At 62.0% G+C, this 14988-nt stretch overlaps 1 protein-coding gene across 1 annotated transcript in view; it reads left to right on the top strand.

The window, feature by feature from the left end:
- Window positions 1–2722: 2722 nt before the first annotated feature.
- The window catches only part of Gramd4 (GRAM domain containing 4), a 68891-nt gene continuing 56625 nt past the window's right edge, over window positions 2723–14988 (top strand). Inside the window, exon 1 of the mRNA XM_069999816.1 lies at window positions 2723–2829. Within this exon, the coding sequence (XP_069855917.1) occupies window positions 2801–2829 (29 nt within the window). The 5' untranslated portion in view covers window positions 2723–2800. The remainder of the gene's footprint in view (window positions 2830–14988) is intronic.

Here is a 14988-nt window from a genome sequence, read left to right as displayed (position 1 = left end):
CCAGAAGTCTGTCCTCAAGAAGCACGAAGGCAGGGCTACAAAGGAGAGAGGCTCTGCCGTGTGGCCCTGGCGGGGCCCAGTGGTGCCAGTACCCATAAGGGCCCCCAAGTGCTGGCCCAGGGGTGGGGTGGGAGTGGGCTGGGGGGGGTGCCCTCTGGCCTCTGTTCTGCACTGCCGCCTGTGACCAAGAGGTGGCGCATGCATCCGGCTGAGAAATCAGAACCTAAGGTGGTGTTGTAATCTTCCATGGAAGGCCTGTTGTCAGTGCCACTCACCCCCCTCCCCAGGCAGAGGAAGCCTGTTGAGAACCTGCATTCCAGCAGGGCCTGACGTGCAGGGGTGCAGTCTCCAGGGCAGGGTGGGGCTCCTCCATACCTCACATCTCTCCATACGATGTCCAATCCAACACAGATGCCCCTAAGCGCCTGTCTCATTTCTGAAGTGTGATATAACCTGTGCCGAGGTGTACTGGACCGGAGGGGGTCCGGGTTTCCCTGAAAAGTGGCTGCTGAATGGTGGGACCTTTCACCTTCCATGGCATTTTTATTTTAATTTTTCCCCTGCCCAGGGGCTTGAGCTCAGGGCCTGCACACTGTCCCTGAGCTGCTTTTGCTCAAGGAGAGGGCTCTACCACTTGAGCCACAGTGCCACTTCTGGCTTTTTCTGTTTATGTGGTGCTGAGGATAGGACCCAGGGCCTCATGCATGCGAGGCAAGCGCTCTACCACTGAGCCACTTCCCAGCCCTCATGGCATTTTTAGATGAAGGAGAAGTGTCAGGTCTGTCAGGGGCAGCCGGCTTACTGTGGATGGACGGGGTGTGCCTACCTCCTGGGGGGAGGCAGAGGTTGACACAGTCCCAGCAAAAGTACTTGCAGACTGCAAAACTGAGGCTCCAAGGGTTACATGTGTATCTGAGGACTCTCAGCACCTCCTGAGCATACAGTGTGGCTGGAGGTCCTGGCCTTTCCTGGGCAGGGCCCTCGAGGCTCATGCCCTGGAGCAGCAGTCAGAACACCCTGGACCAGAGGCCCAGGGAGACAGCTGATCCCCAAGAGAGATGCCCAAGGGCCGAGGCCAGTGCCAGCATCCAAGATGGTGAACAGCCAGCGTCCAGGTCCAAAGGTGGGGCATCCAGCCAGTGGGGGCGAAGGTGCTCTGGCCCAAGGCCAAGGTGAATGGGAAAGCCCCAGGGCAGTGGCTCTGGCTGGAAGTGACCTGTGGGCAGGTTAGCACTCTGTGTGTGTGTGCATGTATATGTGTGCATGTGTGCATGCGTGCCTGTGTGCATGCATGGGTATATGAGCATGCATGTGCATGTGTGTACTGGGACTTACTTGAACTTGGGGCCTAGGCACTGTCCCTTAGCCTTTTCCCGCAGACCCACCCCACCCTTCCACAGGATCCCACTCCTGCCAAAACCAGCAGCAAGCCACTTCTAAGGACAGAGCCCTCCCCAGGCCGTACCTCTGGGCTTGTCTGTGGATTAAGTGGGTAACATGGGACTTTTGGGTCCCCCCTAGCAGGGAGGGATGCACATGTGAATGCTCAGCCTTTCTTCAGGGCTGGCTGGTTTGATGGGACCATGGGGGAGGGGGGGAAGGACAAAACCAAACAAACAGCAGGGGCAGGGGCAGGGGGAATGGGGCGGTGGGGCCTCCCTAGTACTCTGGGTGTGTGGGGGTGGGGGGGCGCCTTTCTGGGGGTGAGAGGACACTTTGTGGAGCCGGTGGCTTTGAGACTGGCGGGCAGGCTGGGTGGGGTCGGCAGGGACGCACCCTGGGAGGACAGGGCCAGGGCCATGTCCCGGGGCCGGATGGCTGAGCCCATGTCTCAGGAAGACAAGTCTCATTTCCTGGGAGGATGGGGACAGGTAGGGAAGCCCAGCCCAGGCGAGGCTGGGGAGGCTGAGGGGTTGGGCGTAAACGTGGTAAGGCAAATTAAACAGGTAGGTTTAACTGGGCAGCGATGAAGAGAACTCCACGCCGAATTCAGGCAGGAGGAGAAGGTTATTTTATCTCACCAAACTGGCACATGGCGGGAGGGGCCCTGCACCCCCCCTCCCCCCGGCCGGGACTTACCGAGCCCCGATGGGGAGGGGTGAGGTCGGGTGGGGAAGGGGTGGCCACACCGCATCCCGAACAGGCCTCAGGGCCTGGGACCCCCGTCCAGGTGGGAGGCACGGCCGGGGGTGCCGGTTACCTAGGTAACTGGGTCCCCAGGGCGCGGGCCTCCCAGCTCCGGGGCCGCGGCCCGGCTTCCCTCGGGGAGCCCCGCGTCGGGGTGACGGCGGCGCGCGCCCCTGCGCGGCTGTGTCCGTGCCGTCCGTGGCCGTGACTGGCGGGAGGCCGCGCGTGCGCGTGGGAGCCGGCGGAGGGCCCCGCGTGGGCCACCCAAACAAAGGCGGCGCCGCGTGACCGGGCGCGCGGACGCAGGCCCGGCGGAGCGGGCGCGTCCCCGCGTGGAGGCGGGAGAGGCAGGCGCGCCCCCGCGCGGAGGCTCGGGGCGGAGCCTGAGGACGAGGGGCGGGGCCGGGAGGCGGAGGGGCGGGGCCTGAGGACGCGGGGCGGGGCCCGGCGGCGCGGGGCGGGGCGGCGGCTGCGCAGGCCGGGCCCGGGGCCGCGCAGACTCCGCGCAGCGGGACGCGAGCGCGCGACCTGGCGCCGCCGCCTCCGCGCTCGTGGCCGGGACCCGCGGGGCCGCCTCCTCCCCGCTCCCCGGCGCCGCTGGGCTCCCGGGCGGGCGGCAGGTGCAGCGCAGCCGGGCCGGGGCCGGCCACCGAGGCGTCGTGGCGGCGGGTGGATGAGAGCTGGCCCCGATCTCCGCGCCGGGTAAGCGACGCGCGCGGACGCACGCGTGGACCGCGGCGGCACTCGCCGCGCTCCGTCCCCGGGGCCGGCGGCGCCCACTCGACGCGCTCTCCGGGCTCCTCCCGCCAGCGCCCGGCCCGGAGCGGGGACCCTCGGCGTGGCCCCGGGCGCGCGTCTCGGCCGTCCCCGCCCGGTCTGGGTCCGGCGGGGCGAGGAGAAAGACAGCCCCGGGCGCAGGGCTCCGGCCGGGTTGGCGGCCGTCGGCCCGGGGGGTCAGCGGGGCCAGACCGCCGGGGTGGGCAGAGCAGCCCCGCGCAGCGCGGCCCCGCCGCCCGGCCCCGGGGGCGCAGGGGAGGAGGAGGGCCCCGGGACCGGGCCACCCGCAGATGGCCTGGCCAGAACTTGTGGCGCTTGCGCCTTCCCCGCACCCCACTTTTCTCTCTGCGCCTCTCCTTTTGTTTGGATGTTACCTGGGCTGGGGTGGCACCTGGCTGGAGCCTAGGCCTGTGTGTGTATGTGAGTGTGCGCACGCGTGTGTGTGGGGGGGTACAGCAAGAGCGGGGAGCCAGTGTGGCAGCCCCCAGCCTGAAGTCCTCACCTGTCTGGAACAGGACCAGCAAGCACACCTGGCGGCCAGCGCAGATGCAGCCAGCCTGGTCTGGGCCCGGTGTGCCTGGCCTTGCTTCTGGCCCTGGGCAGGGACAGTAGCTGTGGGACCCCAGGGCCCCAGATCTGAGTAGGACCCCCAGAGACCCATCCACCTGCACGGCGTTGACAGCCCTGTGGTTCTAGAGGCAGGAGGAATCCCGTTTAGGAGTATGTTTGCAGGATTGCCTTCTTGTGGGTTGGGAGGGAATTCTGAGATCTGAGCTCAGAGTCTCCCATCCTCTGAGCCCAGCCCAGCCCAGCTCAGCAGTGGGGCTCCCCTCAGGGCTGGGCCTGGAGGAGAATCTGGGTGACTGTTCTCTTGGGGCTAAGAGTAGAAGGCAGTAGGAGACCATGTTGTGACCTTGGCAGGGCCCTGAGCCTCTGGTGCCTCAATTTCCTCCACTCGGAAGGGAGGGGACAGCTAGGAGAATGAATGAGGTGATGAGGTACCTTGAAGGCTGGGCACACCCTGGTCAGGAGTCTGTGCAGGCTGGCCAGGCCAGGGTGTCCTTTGCCTCCCAGCTGGCTGTGGCTGACCTGTGGCACTGGGTGAAGACCTCCTGTGACTTCCTGCCTGCTTTTGCACCTGTCTCTGGTGCTGCCTGGTGATCTGTGGGTGGCCTCTGTCCCATGCTGTTAAGAGAACGCATCCCTGAGATGTTAGCCATGACACCAGCCTAGGGGTCTCAGGATGCCCGGCCCCTCGGTGACGGCTGTCTGGCCCTCTCTCTCCCTTGCCTTGGCTGTGTTGGTGACCCAGGGGCTGTGAGCCCCGGTGGTCCTCCCAGTGCGGGACTCATGGGGGTTTGTGGACTTGATCCTAGTGGCTAGGAGGTGGGGGGCTGGGGTCTCATGCTCTGTGGCTATCGTGGCCCTGGCTCTGCCCTCAGCTACCCTAGCCAATGGCGGGGTGTATGGCTGTCCTATCCGTTCCCATGAGGTCTGGTGTGCACTAGAAAGCCACTTCCTGGAAAGGGCAGGGGACCCTGTGTGGTTGAGGTCTGTTTGCACAGTCCTGGGCACCTGCTTATCCTGTGCTCTACCGAGGCGGGGGGAGCGGGGGTGTCCTTCCTCAAGGAAGAACCAAGTGGTTTTCCCCCCTCTCCCTCTGTGACCTGGTACCTGTGGAAGCCAGAGTGAGGCTGGGGGCAGCTGGTCACCAGCGTCAGCTCCTGTGGCCTCTGCTGTCCTTCTCTTTGCACCTCAAAAGTTGGCATGAGAGTCAGAATCTTTCTTCCAGTTTTGCCATACAATAGAGCAGACTAGAGCCACGGCTCATGCCTATAATCCTAACCACTCAGGAGGCTGAGATCTGAGGATATGGTCCCAAGTCAGCCCAGACAGTCTTATGTGAAGAGTCTTAATTGAAGTTAATCACCAAAAAGCCCGAAGTGGAGCTGTGGCTGAGGTGATAGAGTGGCAGGTAGCCTTGAGTGAAAAAGCTCAGGGATCGTGCCCAGGCCCTGCGTTCAAGCCCCGGAACTGGCTAAAAAAAAACAAACCAAGTCAAAAACAAAAAAGAAACACGAGTACTGGGGCTGATGAAGCGTGTCGCCGGAGTCTGTGAGGTGTGTTAGCAGCTGAGCCAGGGCTGAGCAGCCCCCATGGAGTTCTCATGGTAAGGAGAGTTTGGGACGACGTTGCCAGCGTTCTAGACATGCCAGCCTGGCCCATCACATCTCCCTTTCTGTGGACTAGAGATCCAAGGGGCTGATGTTTTGTGGTGTGGTCTGTGCCACCCTGAGGATCCGTGGAGCCCCCTCCCGCTCCCTTCATTTTCACCGGGGCATTTTCTTCCGGAAGGTGGATCCACTGAGCCTCTAAGGGCTGGGCGTCCATGCCACAGTTGCGTGGCTCCTGCTGGAGGCTCATCTCTGCTGGCTGCCCTTGGATGGGGAGCTGGGTACGTTCCCCTTGTCTGAGCCTCTGGGTTCTGGCGGCGTTCGTGTGTGCGCATGTGGAGGGGACTCCTGCTCGGTGGCCACGGAGGGGTGTATCTCTTGGTGGCAGGGGCAGGTGGCCCGGAAGGGGTATGCTGTAGTCACAGCTTTGTGGCTGGAGCGCCTGTCTCTTGAGTTGCTGCCTCCTTCCCCGATGGCAGGCATGGGGCCGGCCCTGTGAGCGGACAGACAGACTGGTGGCCTCTGCTGACCATGCGGGGAGGAGTGGCGGAGCATGCTGTGCTGAGAGGAATTAATAATGAATGGACCAGATAAGCCAGGGCCTGTGGGCTGGGCGCAGCCAGGAGCAGGTAAATGTAGACGTGCGGTCCCAGAGGCACTTTCTTCTCTGGCCCGGGGACGCCAGGTTCCAGTGGCCAGTTCTCCTGAGAACTCGCCGGTGCCATGGTGGTTCAGGCTGCTTTCTCCTTCGCTTTGCATGGCATGCTGGGAAGAGCCTGGAAAACACTGCTTTTGGTGGGGTGAAAGTCCAAGTGCTCCACCGCCGCTGCCGCCGGGAGGAGGTGCGGGCTGACCAGCTGACCAGGAGGCCTGGATACCTGCAGGTGGTTGTCCTGCCCAGCCCTGGCGGGTGGGGCTCAAGGCACCTGCACCTGATGGGAGCCTTGGGGGAGGGGACGGGGAAATGACCTCGTCAGGGACCCGTGCGCAGACTGCGCAGACCGGAGACCAGGCTTCCCCTAATTAGAGAAGCCGTGTTCTCTTCCCCTGGGGGTTTGCGTGTGGCCTGGGCGGGTGTTTGGGCTGTAAGTCACTGCTAATGACATTCAACATCTGAAGGCCATTGTTAAGACTGTTGGCATTTAAGTTATGACCAGGGTTGTGATTACGCTTAAGCTCTGTGATTAGAGTTCCCTGCAGTTACACAGGAAGTATCGGCCTATCAAATAAAACAAACTAATCGTGGGAATAGCATCTGTGCACCACACATACTGTGTGCCTTTCACAGATTGTCTCCAGAGTCCTAAAAGCACATATGTCTTCATTCTTCCTATGAGGAAACTGAGGCACAGAGGATGAGGCCAGCTTGTCCAAGTGCCTGGTTAGTTCTCTAGCAGACCTGGGATTCGAACTCAGCCGGGGCTACAAGCTACACCGCTCCTATTCTCCCCCGACAACCATCTTTCTGTAAAGTTCAGCAGAGTTGCTGGGTTTTGTGAACCAAGTGGAAGCAGTCAGGTTAGGGGAGGTGTGCCATCCCTTTGCACTTGTGTGCAGTGGATGTGTTCTTGCAGGCCCTGGGCCACTCGAGCGCTTTACTGGGCTCCCTTCCACCTTTGGGGCTCTCCCAGGCATGGCGGGTGCCTGGTACTGCCTGGCTTGGCCTTAGGCCGGGGCGGGGGGTGTTGTTAGGTGGAGGATCTTTGTTGTGTTGTGTTTTTACTTATATTTATTTTTGAACTTGGACTTGAGGGCTAGGTGCTGTCCTTGAGCTTTTAAGCTCAAGTCTAGTGCTCTACCACTTGTGCCACAGCTCCACTTGCAGCTTTTTTACCATTACTTGGAGATAAGAGTCTCACAGACTTTCCTGCCTAGGCTGGCTTTGAATCCTCAGTCTCAGCCTCCTTGAGTAGTAGCTGGGATTATAGGTGTGAGCCACTGGGTGCCTGGCCTTGTGTTTTTACTTTTGCAGGATGGTTAGTCTCTTGGGGTCTCCGTTCTGTGGACGAGGGCTTGGTCTAGGGTATGGTAGCCAGGGTCTGAGAGCTGCCCCCTGCGCTGTGGCCACCGAGTCCGCCTCTTCCTACGGAAGTCTGTGGTGGATGGGTGGGGAGATCTAGCCCCTGATGCCTTGGTTTCGTGTGCGCACGCGCACGTGCATGCCTTGCCTGGAGTTGAGTCGGCTGACTCAGTGAGGGCTTCCAGGATGCTGCCTGTCACCCACCACTGTGTTGCAGCCATCTGAGAGGGGCAGAGGGGGGACCGTGGGACACTGTGCCTGTCCCTCGGGAACCTGAGAGAAACAGAATGTGCCTGGAGGCTGTGGTGACTTGTCACATGGGAGGCTGGCCTGGTTGGAGTCAGCTGAGATCAGGGGTCAGGCAGCTGTATCTTCCTGTCCTCCTTCCTGCCAGCGGGGCTGTCTGGGGTGGGCACCGGGCCCGGCGTGGAGTGCAGGCATGACGTGGGCATCTCACAGGCGTTGGGGAACTCTGGTGCCTGGGTGCATTGCCCTGTGAACACACAGATCCATGCAGGCACGTGAGGAGGTGTTCACAGGCGGGTTCCATGTCCACCCGCATTCACGCTCTGCCTGGCCAGGGTTTGAGATACCATGTGGCACACCCCACACCAAGATCTGGGTTCTGAGCCGGGGTGTTGGAGAGGCGGGTGGTGCTACAGCCTATCCCAGGCCAGAGCAGTGCAACAGAGAAACAAATCAGACGGGCTCGCATCGCACCCTCTGTGTCCCCCACCTTTGTGGCCCCCCACCCCCGTGTGGCCCGCTCGGCTACCAGTTTAGAAAAAAAAAATGTCTTTTCTCTCAAAGTGTACTGCTTAGAAGTTTCTTCTTTGGCCTGGTGGCTTGGCTCTCACCGAGGAAAAGAGGAACTGCTTTGGGGTAAGGCAGGGTTTTTGAAATGTAAGGTTTTGTCTTAACTGGTTTTTTTCAAGATAGAATTAAGACACATCTCGCATTGTTCAACAAAGAGGAGGGAGCTGGTACACTTCGAAATTACTTGTGCACTGTTCATCTTATTTCTAAGTCACCTTTTGTAAATACATTCTACACTATTCAAACTAGCCAATCACATGCAGATTGTGAACCTGAGCTCAGCCAATCTGAGCAAAGGGGTGGGGCTTGCTGCGCTAGGGATACATAGGGTTGGGCAGCAGCCTGCCTGCTCTGTGTGCTTGCTTGCCAGATTTTTGGCTGGTGGTGCACCCTATTTCAAAAGCTAACTTGCCTTGTGGAGACAGTTCTTTATTCTCATGTCTATCCTTTGTGACTCAAGTGGTTCTTTTATTTTTGGTACATCGTGGGGCTTGAACTCAAGGCCTGGGTGCTGTCCCTTAGCTCTTCAGCTCAAGGTGAGCACTCTACCGCCTGAGCCACAGCGCCACTTCTGGATTTCTGGTGGTTCATTGAAGATAATAGTCTCAAGGCCTTCTTTGCCCGGGCTGGCTTTGAACCGTGATCCTCCGATCTCAGCCTCCTGAGTAACTAGGATTACAAGCGTGAGCCACTGGCGCCCGGAGACTCCAGGGGTTCTCGGAGATCGTGTTTATAACATTAGTCAGCATCATTATTCAACATCAATTATTCGATGTTGGTCTTTCAGTGTCAGTGTCCTGCCTGGGAGCCGCATGGGCATTTGTGGCAGCGCTTCACTGCAGGCATGCCTCTCTCTGCCTCAGGTGCGGGTCTCCTGTCATGCTGGGACAGAGACCGTGGGCCTGGGAGGGCCTGCTACCTCCCTGAATGGTTCTGAGGCAGGAGGGAGGGGCAAAGCGAGGAGGCTGGGAACCGGGGAAGGACTTCCCTGCTGCACTGGCCAGCCTGACTTCCAGGGGGCACAGAGTGGGGGCACCCCCTTTGAGATTTGAGGATGAGGCCATCTTTGAACCAGCTCAGTTGGCTGGCCTCATCAGGCCGGCCTGGGCAAGGCCTTCCCAGGATGCTTCGTTGCTCTGAGCCTCTGGGCTTGGATCCTGGCTGGGTCTGTCTCCTCTCAGCCTCAGAACTTGCCACCGTGGCAGGGGCAGCCATCTACTGAGCTGGGCAGGCTCACCTGTTGCCTTTCTGGGAAATGCTGTGTGCGCCCGGAATACTTTCCAGGCTGGACGGGAAGTGGGAGCTGGGCAGACACTCCAACCCTGCTGACTAGGGCTCTGTGTGGCTCAGCGGTGTCCAGCGCCCTGGCCTGGGAGCAGGGGCCGGAGCGGGGAAGGGCCTCTGGGGGTGTTCAGGCAGGGGTTGGCTAGCCAGAAATTGTGCAGGTGGGATCTGAGCCAGGCGGAGTGGAGCTGGGTGCACGGAACCTGGAAGCCAGGTGGGCATCCCCGTGCAAGGCTGGGGAGCAGGCCGGGTGCGGGCCTGGGCTCTTGTTTGCTGCATGATATGAAAGTGATATGCCCTGGGGGTGCCGTAGCAGGTGACAGCTGCCCAGGTGCTGGAGTGGCATGTGGACTGCACTGTGTTCATGCCTGGGGTCCCCCTGCTGGCACCCCAGACAGGGCCAGGGTGCACAGGCCTCCCCGGCATGTGGGGGAGGGGCGTGTTGCCATACGCTGGGCTGGTGTGCCCCGCTTCAAGCAGGGTTTTCAGGATCAGCTGTGAGAGAGAGGACAGGAGCCCCTGTGCAGGGGCTGGAGTTGGGGCGTCCAGGCGGGCTGAGGCCTCGGCCCCTTGCTTGCCTTCCTGGTGTCACTCAGGCTGGTGTGGGGCCTGCGAGGCCCGCTTCCATCCCGCTTCCTAGAGCCTGGCCCACAGTGTTTGTTCCCAGCTTCTGGGGGCGCAGAGCCCACCAGTGCTGTGGAGACAGGGCTGGCAGGGTCTCCTGAAGGCCCCGGCCTCCCTCCACTCGTGTGTTCCCCATGCCGTGGGGAGTCTCAGGGCCAGGAGCTGCTGGGAGCAGGGCCTGGGCTCTTGTGCCTGGGGGTGGGGGGCGTGAGCTCTTGTGCATGGGGGTGGGGGGTGTGAGTTCTTGTGCCTGGGGGTGGAGGGGCGTGAGTTCTTGTGCCTGGGGGTGGGGGGTGTGAGTTCTTGTGCCTGGGGGTGGAGGGGCGTGAGTTCTTGTGCCTAGGGGTGGGGGGGCGTGAGCAAGGTCTCTGTGAGTTGGCTGCCCAGGGCTGCCCTCCTGAGTGGCCCTTCCTGGGTTGAGGCCGGTGTGGGCCCTTTCCACCCATACCTGGCCCAGGGCTGCCTGCTGGGGGTTCTGCTGCTCAGGTCTCCCTCCCCCACTGGTGCCCTGTCCAGGCCCAGGCTGTGTTTGGCCCTCCCCACTCTGTACGCTGATACCCGTAGCCTACTCCTCCTGTGATGGTCAGGCCATCCATCACAGGGGGCACTGGCCTGGAGAGGCTCTGTCTGCCTGTGTGGTTGCTGGTTTTAGGGCTGGATTGTGTCTGAGGACCCGGCTTCCCAGAGTGTCCACCTGCTGACCACCTGTGGGCATGCGGGATGGGGTGCTCAGCTTCCAGAGTGTCCACCTGCTGACCACCTGTGAGCATGCGGGATGGGGTGCTCAGCTTCCAGAGTGTCCACCTGCTGACCACATGTGGGCATGCGGGATGGGGTGCCCAGCTTCCCAGAGTGTCCACCTGCTGACCACATGTGGGCATGTGGAGCAGGTGTTTGGCTTCCCAGAGTGTCCACCGGCTGACCACCTGTGGGCATGCGGGATGGGGTGCCCAGCTTCCCAGAGTGTCCACCGGCTGACCACCTGTGGGCATGCAGGATGGGTTGCCCAGCTTCCCAGAGTGTCCACCTGCTGACCACCTGTGGGCATGCGGGATGGGTTGCCCAGCTTCCCAGAGTGTCCACCTGCTGACCACCTGTGGGCATGCGGGATGGGGTGCCCAGCTTCCCAGAGTGTCCACCGGCTGACCGTGTGTGTGCACGCCGAGCACAGTGCCTACCTGCTTGCCTACCTGCTTGCTTGGGAAAGCAGCCCCGGGTGACATCCGCTGGACCAGCGAGGACTCATCCCCTCCTGCACTTCAGCCTGGGGAGGCTGGTGCTTGGCTCGTGGGGCCTGAGGACGGGAGTCACAGCTCAGCAAGGTTTCCTTTCGTCATGGTCCATGAGCGTGGACGTTTGGCATTCAAAATTTTGAAGCCACTGAGTGCCGGGGGCTCACGCTTGTAATCTTGGCTACTCGGGAGGCTGAGATCTGAGGATTGCAGTTCAAAGCCTCCTCCCAGGGGAAGAAGAGTCTGTGAAACTCTTATCCTTAGCAAAATTGCCAGACTGGCATAGTAGGGCACTAGCCTCAATTAGGAGAACGCTCAAGGACAGTACCCAGGCCTTAAATAAGTAAAATAAAATTCTGAAGCAAGCTGAGTTGCTAAAAAGGACTTACATAGGTTGGGCATGATAGTGCACGCCTGCAATCCCAGCATTGTGGAGAATGAAGCAGGAGAAATCAGAGTTCAAGGACAGCGTGGGTTGGACAGCGAGACCCCTGTAATCCTAGCAGGGTGGGCAGCACCCCTTGGGTGGAGGAGCTCTCAGCGGAGCCGACATCACTGCTGGGCTGTGGTGAGCCAGGGCCTCTGGGAGGGGACTCTGAGCTGGGCAGCCTGTGATCACTGCTGGGAACTGCGTGGGCCATTCCCCAAGATGGCATCTGAGACGTGAGCCCGCGAGGCCTGCGTGTGTGGGCAGGTGGGGGAAGCCACAGGAAGGCCAGCTGTCGGGATGGACACTCATGCGCCCTCTGCCACTCGTCTGGGGTCTCACGTGGGCTTCTGCGGCGTAGCTCCTCTTCTGTTGACTGAGGAGAGCGGCAGCGCCCGCGAGGCCCCCGGCAGCCGGCGGGTGCGTGGGGTGGGGTCCTCGGGGCTTGGCCTGGAGGAACACGGGGCTGGCCCGCCTCACCATTCCTGGACCAGAAGGAAGGTGACATTTTGCTGAACAGCCGTTGCTGGAGTGTGTAGGGGGAGGTGTGAATCACTCCACAAGCACGCCACCAGAAGGTTTAAATACGGTGAGCAGAAGAGAGAGAAGGTGGGGTGGGGAGAGGGGGCAGGGTGTGGACCCCCAGGGCTGACCTGTGCTGGTGGCCGTGGCTGACCCTGAGGGCCCACTGCCCTCAGGTGGGGGCGGCACAGGAGTGTCCTGGCGGGGGAGGCTGCTGTGCGGAGAGGAAGTGAGCGGTGAGTCACTCACGGCAGCCCCAGGGCGGAGCCGTGGGAGATGGCACCGAGCGTGACCCCGTCTTCCCTGCTCTGCCCACTGAGGTGCTCACTCCTCCCCTTACTGGTGTCCAGAGGCGCAGGGGCAGGAGGCCAGGCCTGGTCTGGGAGGGACAAGGAAGGTTGGGTGGAGGTGGAGCGGGTGGCTTTTACCATCTCATTGGACACACGGGCGGGGAGGACAGGCCCGGCTGCTCTCCGCCCGGGCTGCCTGAGCAGCTCCGAGCTGGGCATCTAGAATTTTGAGTCTCAGGTGGGGCCAGCTCTGGGAAATCGGCCCCACAGCCCTCTGTGCTGCTGGTGAGGGTGTCTGAGGGCCACACGGTCCTGCCTGTGACCCATGAGGGCAGCAGGCCACAGCTACAGTGCCGGTCCTGGGCCCTGCATGCCACGTAATGAGGGCAGCCAGCGCCCAGGGCCAGTGTCTTGTTCACATTGTCGTCTGGGGAGGGGCGTACCAGGCTGCTAGAGAGGCAGGAAAGAGAGGAGCAGGCCTCCGGCCAACCGCTCTAAGCTCTTGAAAGGCCCCTGCAGCCATTGAGTTGGCTGTGCACTTGAGAAGTGTCCATCCAGAGTGGGGGCTGGGTGGCCGTCCCCTCACAGCTGAGGCCGCCTGCCCTGCCTTCCTCTGGCCTCCTGCCCAGCCCTGCTCCCGTGCCCTGCCTCCTCCCCTAGCCTCCTCCAGGGTCCCTTGCGCCAGGTCTTGATGGTCCCAAAAGGTTTGGGGAGGCTGAGCAGGCCCGTGGGCCAGGCCAGGCTGGAGCTAAGCCCTCCCGCTCTGGGCCGGGGGAGAGCTGGGCCTGGCTCATGACAGCCCGAGGCCTCCAGAGCAGGGTGTGGCAGCAGGATGCTCCCGGGCTCTTGACACTGCAGGTTGTGGGGCTAAGCAGGTGCCGGGCAGCGCGGGCGGCGGGACAGCACCGGGCTGCGGCTGGGGCGGGCGCCTGCCGCGGGCTCACAGAACCAGAGGACGTTTTCCTGGGCCCAGACCTCCCCAGAGTCCTGGCAGGCAGTTGCCGCCTAGAAGTTACGGAGCGTCCTTCAAACACACCTGCCCTTGGTGCCTGGGGGGTCCATGCTGCCACAGGGGGTCCTGGGTCCTGGGGTCTCACTGTCACAGGGGGTCGGTCCTGGGTCCTGGGGTCCATGCTGTCACAGGGGGTCGGTCCTGGGTCCTGGGGTCTCACTGTCACAGGGAGTCCTGGGTCCTGGGGTCCATGCTGTCACAGGGGGTCCTGGGTCCTGGGGTCCATGCTGTCACAGGGGGTCCTGGGTCCTGGGGTCTCACTGTCACAGGGGGTCGTGGGTCCTGGGGTCTCACTGTCACAGGGGGTCCTGGGTCCTGGGGTCTCACTGTCACAGGGGGTCGTGGGTCCTGGGGTCCATGCTGTCACAGGGGGTCCTGGGTCCTGGGGTCCATGCTGTCACAGGGGGTCCTGGGTCCTGGGGTCCATGCTGTCACAGGGGGTCATGGGTCCTGGGGTCTCACTGTCACAGGGAGTCCTGGGTCCTGGGGTCCATGCTGTCACAGGGGGTCGTGGGTCCTGGGGTCCATGCTGTCACAGGGGGTCCTGGGTCCTGGGGTCTCACTGTCACAGGGGGTCCTGGGTCCTGGGGGCCTCGTGAGTCAGGGGATGTCAGTGGGGTGGGGTCTGGGTGTCGGGTCTCTGCTTATTGTAGTAGAATGGTCTTGCCGGGCTGGACTGCCTGAGGTTGTCTCGAGGAAGGAGGGAGCAGTTCCATTATCTGAACTCCTGCTGGGCCCAGGGTGAGGGGTGGCTGGACTCCCCCCCCCCCCCCGGTCACATGGCCCTTGGGAGCTGATAGATCCTGGCTGTGCTCCTTGGGCCCCCGTCACCCCTCAGCCCCACGGTGGTTTATGGCCTTCAAGGCCTCAGTGTGTCTTCACCCCTTCTTGTGGCTTTGGGGTGCACCGTAGCTCTTCGCGGCCCACCTCACAGGTTTCTTTGGATGCCCCCACCACGTGCCCTGCTGAGGGCCCTGCACCCTCTGCCTGTGCCCTCTGACCAGTCTTGGTCACTCTGCTGACCAGGGGCCTGGGTGGGCCAGGATGGCTAGCAGGGAGAAGGTCCTGTCTCTGGTGTGACCAGGCCCGGGCTGCTGCCAGGTGAGTCCTGATGGGCACCTTTGCTGGTGGCTATGATACCCGCCATGTCTTGGTGAGGACCGGAGTCAAGTGAGTGCCGGCTGCCACGGGAGAAAGGCTGGGCGCGGTGAGCAGCGGGCAGGCAGGCCTCATAGTGGGTGAGGGAGCCCAGAGCAGCCCATGGAGCTGCTGCCCTCCCTGCCTGCAGCGGGGGTCTGCCTGGAGACCCTGAGGCCCCCGTTACCTTAAATTCTCTTCTCAGGGACTTAAGAAAGTTACCGCTGCTCTGTGTTGGCAATTGGGGTTTGTTGGTTTAGATCCTGATCTATTCAAGCCAGTCCAAGGGGATGCTGACAGCAACTCTTGGTTTCCTTGGAGAGGCCTGTGCCTCCCTCCCCACTCCCCCTGTGGTTGCTAGGGACAGTAGAAAGTAGGAAGGAGATGGCGTTGAGGGCACATTGGGTCCAGAACCATCCAAGGACCCCCCCCCCCCCCAGTCCCAAGCTCTCAGCACCACAGCACGGCTGAGCAGCCAGTGCAGGCCACCTGACCCAAGCCTGTCGCCAGGGCCTGGCTCGGCCGCCAGGACCCAGGCAGGCCCTC

Source organism: Dipodomys merriami, unplaced genomic scaffold (genome assembly GCF_024711535.1).
Source record: "Dipodomys merriami isolate MVZ:Mamm:240054 unplaced genomic scaffold, mDipMer1.0.p SCAF_55, whole genome shotgun sequence".
NCBI lineage: Eukaryota > Metazoa > Chordata > Mammalia > Rodentia > Heteromyidae > Dipodomys > Dipodomys merriami.
This window is presented reverse-complemented; position numbering and strand designations above follow the sequence as displayed.